This window comes from Camelus bactrianus, chromosome 9 (assembly GCF_048773025.1).
Source record: "Camelus bactrianus isolate YW-2024 breed Bactrian camel chromosome 9, ASM4877302v1, whole genome shotgun sequence".
In the NCBI taxonomy this organism is placed as follows: Eukaryota; Metazoa; Chordata; class Mammalia; order Artiodactyla; family Camelidae; genus Camelus; species Camelus bactrianus.
The window spans coordinates 2686233-2693372 of NC_133547.1; the positions used below are offsets into that span (position 1 = coordinate 2686233).

General features: G+C 58.5%; 1 protein-coding gene across 1 annotated transcript; it reads left to right on the forward strand.

Annotated features, from left to right (window-relative positions):
- The first annotated feature begins 1079 nt into the window (after positions 1 to 1079).
- On the forward strand, positions 1080 to 5953 carry UBE2S (ubiquitin conjugating enzyme E2 S). The gene is made up of 4 exons (XM_074369202.1): positions 1080 to 1511; positions 2080 to 2227; positions 3665 to 3855; positions 5514 to 5953. The coding sequence occupies exons 1-4, from the start codon at positions 1509 to 1511 to the stop codon at positions 5817 to 5819; spliced, it is 648 nt and encodes a 215-aa protein (XP_074225303.1). The 5' UTR covers positions 1080 to 1508; the 3' UTR covers positions 5820 to 5953.
- Positions 5954 to 7140: the final 1187 nt, after the last annotated feature.

Consider the following 7140-nt stretch of genomic DNA (forward strand, 5'->3'; position numbering starts at 1 on the left):
GTGTGCCAGGCCCCCACAGGCCCATCTGCCACAAACTAGTTACTATGACTGTTCGGCTGCGGGTGTCTCTGCACCTTCCTGCCTCCTTCTCCAGAAGCTGAGGCCCACGAGGGCTTGTCAGGATGCGGGGGCCGGCTGGGGCCCATCCTGCCGGGCTGCGAGGCCTTGGGAGGGGCCCCCGACCCCCCGCACGGTGAGCAGGAGAAAGCCGGTCCAGCTTCCGGTCCTCGCTCTCCAAGCGCCGACACCGGGCCGCCCGGGGCGTTCCGGGCCCGTTTTCAGGCAACTGTGTGTCCGCTTCCCATACGGGGACTGAGTCCCGGCGAAGGCCTGACTGGCTGGAAGCCACAGTCAGTCACAGGCAAGGCCGGGCCCTGAAAGGAGGCCCAGGGACTCTCCCTTCTTCCTCGGCACCACGAGGGACTGCGGCGTCCACGTCTCACAGGAGGTAACTGAGGCCCGGCATCATGCCCGGGGCCTGGCCGGGGCCATAGGTCACACATTTGCGGGCCAGGCGTCTAATCCTTCAACGCCGTGCTGACTGGTCTTGGAACCTCCGCGACACAGCACGCAGGTCACATGTCATTCCTGGCACAAAATGGCGCCTCACTGACAAACATACCTCAATTCCCAGCGCCCACCACCACTGCGGGCTGAGGAAGGGGCGCGGGCGTCCGCGCGCACTTATTTGCATACATAAAACCCAACGAACTTAATTGGCTGCGAGCGCCTAGGTCCGCGCTAGGCAGGGTCCCCATTGGTCGCTCTCCGTCTATCCCGCCCCCACCACCTGGTACTGCCTTCTCCGTCAAGGATTAGCCCGAGCGCATCTCGTGACGCTACCCCACGAATATGCGTCCCTATTGGCCGGGGTACCTTCCATCATCCTTTTAAACCCCCCCCAAGTCCCGCCTCCCTTCGCCCCGCCCAGGCTCCCAGGCCGACCGTTAGTCGCGTGCGCGATTTCCTAGGCGTCAGGGCGCGCGCGCGTACGCCGGCGTCTCATTCAAACCGCCCAATCAACGGTCGCGTCGTTCTTCACGTCCTCTTCCTCTCAACTTCCCCTTCTCCACCGCCCTACTCTCCCGGATCCCTTCCTCGACCCCTGCGCGCTCCCATTGGCCGGCCTGCTTCGAGCCCCCTCCCCAGCTTCTCCCGCCTCTGCCTGCCGCTTTCGGGAAGGGAGCGAGCGCGTCGAACGCCAAGGACCGTGCGCGCTGACGTCGCGGGTCGGGACGCGGCGCTTCGGGGCCGCGGGGGGGGCGTGGCCTGCAGCTGGATATAAAAGGGCGGCGGTGCGCGCGCGGCCGGCTTAGTGCGGCCGGGGACCGGGGTGGGTGGAGCTGCAGCCGTGGTACGCTGCGGGCGTCGGAGGCAGCGGGGAGCGGAGCGGGGCCGCTGGGGCCTCGCCAGGGCCGCAGCGGCAGCAGTTGGGCCCCCCGCCCCGGCCGGCGGCCGGAAAGCGCAGGAAGGGGGCTGGGGGGACCCGCCCCCGGCCAGCCGCAGTCATGGTGAGCGCGGTGTCCAGGCCTGGGAGGAGTGGTCGGGGGAGGAGGCGGGGCCTCAGGAGCCTCTCGCGGGCGGCTTGGGGCGTTGGAGCATCCACCTGGGGGTCCCGGGCCAGGGATGGGCACAGGGGCCTTCCTGTAGCGGTGCAGAAGGGGAAGGCCCGGCTGAGCCCCGGGAAATGCTCCAAGCTTTTTGGCCCGCCCGTAGGTGTTCCGGGAGCAACGACGCTCCGCCGCCGTCTCCATGCTCGAGCTGGGGTTTCCAGGGTTAGGTGGGGAAGGGAACCAGGATAGGCCTCCGCCCTACGCGGAATCATTGAGGGGCTACGAGGGGGCTTTTGGGGAAGGTGGAGTCATCCTCAAGCCCCTCGGAAATCCGCCCAATTTCTAGTGGGAGACCAGACTGAGACGGTCGCCGGAAGCATCCCGGGTTGAGGGGATCTGGGAGCTGGGGGTGATTGACAGCCTGGGCCTGCAGGGACAAGACTAGGGCTGCCACCGCATACTAGATCCTGCGGAAGGTCCTGGGCCCCGGCTCTGCCCGCGGCTCACCCCCTTCTCTCCTACCCAGAACTCCAACGTGGAGAACCTGCCCCCCCACATCATCCGCCTGGTGTACAAGGAGGTGACGACGCTGACAGCTGACCCACCTGATGGCATCAAGGTCTTTCCCAACGAGGAAGACCTCACCGACTTGCAAGTCACCATTGAGGGCCCTGGTGAGTGTGGGAACGAGAGGCAGGAGGGCACTTCCTAGATCCTTGTCATCTTGAGAGCAGGGCTAGGGGCCCCCAGTATAAGTGGACATGACAGGCACACCTGTTAGTCCTTGTGCTCATGGTGTGCAGGGAAGGACATGAGAAATGACAAATAATTGTGTATACGTTCCTGTAAGTGTTGTGAGAAAATCCTGGGGGCCAGGAAAGAATATAATTAATGGGGGCCTTACCTGGGTTTGGGTGTTCCTCAGTCCTGAAGTGTGGGAGTGGGAAGAAGGTGCCAGGTGGTGAGAATCATATTAGCAAAGGCCTGGAGGGCAGGCTGGATGATCTCAAACTCCTTCCTGCCGTCAGTGTCCGAGGCTCTGGGGACCAAACCGAGAAGGAGCCAGCTGCCGACTTAGGGGAAATACCAACCATAGCCAAATGATTACACGTGATCATGCAGAGTGGTTCAGCGTGTGACTTCACGCACTACGTTTCCGTTGCTAACAGTTGAATTTCTACAGTTTAAGCGAAGATGTTACAAGAGTGTGTGATGAAGGACCTAGTCTGGAGTTGGGTTTGTTGGGGTGTGGGTCAGGGAAGACTTCAGAGTTGCTGGCCTTGATGTGGGCGGCAGGGTGGGGATCCCCCAAGGCCCGTGGCAGGCGCAGTGTGTGCTTTATAAGAACAGAAAGGAGAAAAAAGACGAGCTTTTAGGACTTGTAGGCCTCTTCAAGGAGTTTGGAAAGGAAGCCATTGGTGGGTGTAAAGCAGGGGTAACAGATCACTTCAGAGTTTGACTTCAGTGGGGACGGGGCTGGGGTAGAAGCTGGCTGGAGGCTGGTCAGGAAGCCCTTGACCGTTGCTGGCAGCCATCAGGTGAGAAAAGCCGTTCGGCTGGACTTGGAGGTGGGGTCTGATTCAGGAGGGGACCTGGAGCTCAGCTGCCCAGGCTACTGATTGGTTGGATGTGGGGGCTGGGGCGTGAGGAATAGCCATGGGTCTGGAACAACTCCCCACGGTTTTTTGACCTGATCCAAGTGGGTGAATGAGAAGCTGCAGCAGGGAAGACCGTGGAGTTCACAGAACTGTCCTGACATGGGCCTGAGAGGCTGCCAGGTAGACGTTTTTCCAGGAAGATGAGAGGGTGTGCGTGTCTGTGTCTCTTGGGAAGGGTGTGCGACCGTGCCTTGCTTAGGAGTGAATAGGCACTGCGGGTGGAGACCAGGGCTTGGTGGTGACACGAGTCTAAAGGGTTAACTCAGGTGGGGATGTGTGCTTGTGACCCTCTGGAAGCCTAGCCCCATCCTGGTTTCAGGAATCCCCCAGTCTGGTGGAAGAGGCAGTGGGGCACTTGCCTCAGGGCCAGACTGTGGAGACTGGGCTTTGGGGTTGTTCGGGGTGCCTGGGAGTCCTAAGCCTCCTGACCCAGTCCCCCTCCCTGCATTCCAGAGGGGACCCCATACGCCGGAGGCCTGTTCCGTATGAAACTCCTCCTGGGGAAGGACTTTCCTGCCTCCCCGCCCAAGGGCTACTTCCTGACCAAGATCTTCCACCCAAACGTGGGCGCCAACGGTGAGATCTGTGTCAATGTGCTCAAGAGGGACTGGACAGCTGAGCTGGGCATCCGGCATGTGCTGCTGGTGAGTTTGGCTGGGACTGGGCCTCCCTCCTGACTTCCCAATGATGTCCCAGCCACAGAGCCTTGTTTCTTTTTTAAAATCAACTCAAGTGGTTGGGGGCTTCCATGGAAGAATCCAGGTTTCCAGCTTTTCTGGAAGGAACAGTGGACAGTTCCCCAGGCATCTTCCCTGCAGAACAAGTGATGGGTTTGTGTAGTGGGACGACTTTCTGATAGGTACAAGACAAGCGTCTGGCTAGGGTTAACATGATGTTTTGTTTTTTTGTGGAGGTAGTGGGGATTGAACCTGGGACCTCATGCATGCTAAGCATGCGCTCTGCCACTGAGCTATACCCACCCCCACTCTGGCTAGGGTTAAGATACGATTTATGTGTCAAAATTCAGTGTCCTGAAGTATGCAGTTCATTGGTGTTTCAGTAGTTACAGCTTTTGCAGCTATTATCACTGGTAATCCCAGAATATTTTCATAAACCATTACTTTTCAACCAGGAGTGCTTTTGCTCCACTGGGGACATTTTTAGTTGTCACAGCTGAGGGTGCTACCAGCACCTGCAGGGGGGAGACAGGGAAGCTGCTGCACAGTCTGCAGTGCAGGGCCCCACCCCCCAGCACCACCCAGGCCCGGGTCAGGTGAGGTGGGGACACCAGACTGTGGGGTGTCTAGTGTGTAGGGTACCGACTGCCCCTCCACCCCTCACAAATTTAAGTTCTTGTTGAAAACTGAATTTCTAATTAGCCCCTGGGGCAGATGGTAGGAAGGGGAATTGGGGTTTCCTGCAGGGCCCTGGGGAGGATTGAGCACCAAGGTAAACAGACCCCAAACTTCCCCCTCCTCTCCCTGGAGTGTCAGTGGTGGCGGCCAGGGACAGGGGAGATGAGCTCACAGAATAACTCTAGGTGTCCCCAGTGAGCCCCGGGGCCTGCAGTGCAGGGCCCAGGCTGGGCGCAGCTGTGGGAGGGCAGCTGCAGGAAGGACTGGCAGCCAGACCTCTGTTTGGGGGTGCAGTGGTCAGGATTAGGGCGTGATCCTGGGTCCCTTGTGATCATCAGTGGTGTCTGCTGTGCCAGGTGCTTTGCGTGTGTCACAACAGCCCTGGGGGCACTTGTCACCACCCCCATTTACAGGCGAGAGATCATTTCACCTGCTCAAGGCCAGGCATGTTCGGGTTCCTTTTCAGAAAAAAAGTGGAGGTAGAACACAGTGGCTTAGGGGCCACCTTAGAAGAGCCACAGGGGCTGCTGGTCACACTTGTCAGCCCTTACTTACCCCTCAGTTAAAGTTGGCGGGTGAGAAATACTGAAGACTCACTCCCTTCCTGGACTGCCCTCTGGATGTCCCCCTTCTTGGGTATGGCTGGCCCTGCCCTTGGGGTTCCCGTTAAAGCCAGTGACAGCTCTGGGTTTAAGCATCTTCCGGTAGCGGGGGAAAGTGGAGCTTTGCAGGCCGGGTGTGAGTTCCTACATTTCCCCCCACCTCGCTTTCTGAGTGACCCTGGGCAAGTCCCTTGCCTCCCTGGTCCAGGCCTCAGTCACTGATGAGCGGGCCTGTGTGGTGTGGGCAGAGCCAGTGTGTGATCTGGTGGGGAGCAGCCAGTGCAGAGCCACAAGGCCAGATGTGAGAGGCTTGGGAGGCCCCTGATCCTGGCCTTCTTCCCACAGACCATCAAGTGCCTGCTGATCCACCCCAACCCTGAGTCTGCCCTCAACGAGGAGGCGGGCCGCCTGCTCCTGGAGAACTACGAGGAGTACGCGGCGCGCGCACGCCTGCTCACAGAGATCCACGGGGGCGCGGGCGCAGGGGGGGCCGGGGCCAGCGGGGCTGCAGCCTCCTCCACCGACTCCATGGCCCCCGGAGGCCTGGGAGGGGCCGAGGGTCCCATGGCCAAGAAGCACGCAGGCGAGCGCGACAAGAAGCTGGCGGCCAAGAAAAAGACGGACAAGAAGCGGGCACTGCGGCGGCTGTAGTGGGCTCTCCACTTCCTCCGCCCCCGACCTGACCCCCGACTCTGTCTCTAAGTTATTTAAATTATGGCTGGGGTGGGGGAGGGCACGGGGGCCTGGGACCTGGATTTGTTTTTCTAAATAAAGTTGGAAAAGCAGCTGCTATGCCTCTGCTGGCTTCGCACAGTCGGTGCCCTGGCCCCTAAGCACGTGCACAGGTTCCCCCACCCACCAGGCCTCCTGTTGGGGTCTGAGGGTGCAGTGGGGTAGTCATGGCCCCGCTCAGGCTGGTGACGGGTGTGAGGTGTCCACCCTGCACTGGGGCGCCTGAGCCAGCTCGCCTCAAAATTGTTCCGTTGTATTTCTGTGTAAGAAGTCTCAATCCCAGGCTTCAGGCAATACCTGTCTTAGAATTTGTGTTGGTTGTAAACCCGGGTGAGGTGAGCTGGTCACTGCTCAGGCCTTAGAACTGAAGTTGAACCTGCCAGGCGTGTTCCTTTCTAGGGCCCTCTTCTCGTGGTTGGGGGTTTAGGCCTGGGGGCTATAAGCTCCTGGAAGCTGTTGGAGCTCTTACCCCAAGTGATGGCTGGTGAGCTGACTGCAGGACCATATCCCAGCACTTCCAGGGGTGGGGGTGGAACCTGGCGCTTGGCCCTTCTTTGACCTCTTCATCTGCAGGAGGGCAGAATGGCTGTCACTGTATCTTGGACTACAGTGGAGGGTCAGGGGTAAGGGCCGCAAAGTGGGGACAGGTGTCAGAGTTCTCAGCTGGTGGAAGAGTGGGGAGCTGTGGGTCTTGGCAGAAACCACTGAATGCATACACAGGGAAGCCAACAAAATTGTTGGGCCCCAAGGACACAGTATCAAAAATGATCATGAACAAAATACAAAGGAAACCCTGTCCACTCAATGGTATATGGATTTTCGTAGTTGCTTCCTTTGTAATAGGCAAAAACTGGAAATAACCCAAATGCCCAGCAGATAAATGAGTAAAGGAATTGTGAATTTACACCATGGAGTACTAAGCAAAACTGATACACAAAACAAGTGAAGCCAAATACAAAATACTTGGTTCCATGTATATGAAATTAATCAAACAGGCAAAACTAATCACTAATAGCCAAAAGCAGATCATTGGCTGGCTGGGGTCAGGGAGGGTAAAGTGTATGGGGGAGTGGGGGAGGCTTTTGGGGTGACAAGCATATCCCAGATCTTGTGGTGGTCACATGAGTGCATAGTTAATTATCAGAACTTAAACTATGTACTTAGGTGTATTTTGTGTAAAATATCTAAGAAATTTTTTTTAGGGGGCAAGGTATAGCTCAGTGGTAGAGTGCATACCTAA

What these genes read in the sequence shown, in the direction of transcription:
- UBE2S (XM_074369202.1), top strand. An exon ending in AGTCACCATTGAGGGCCCTG is followed by an intron (nt 2,228 to 3,664) that starts GTGAGTGTGGGA and finishes CCTGCATTCCAG; the next exon opens with AGGGGACCCCATACGCCGGA. An exon ending in GCATCCGGCATGTGCTGCTG is followed by an intron (nt 3,856 to 5,513) that starts GTGAGTTTGGCT and finishes TTCTTCCCACAG; the next exon opens with ACCATCAAGTGCCTGCTGAT.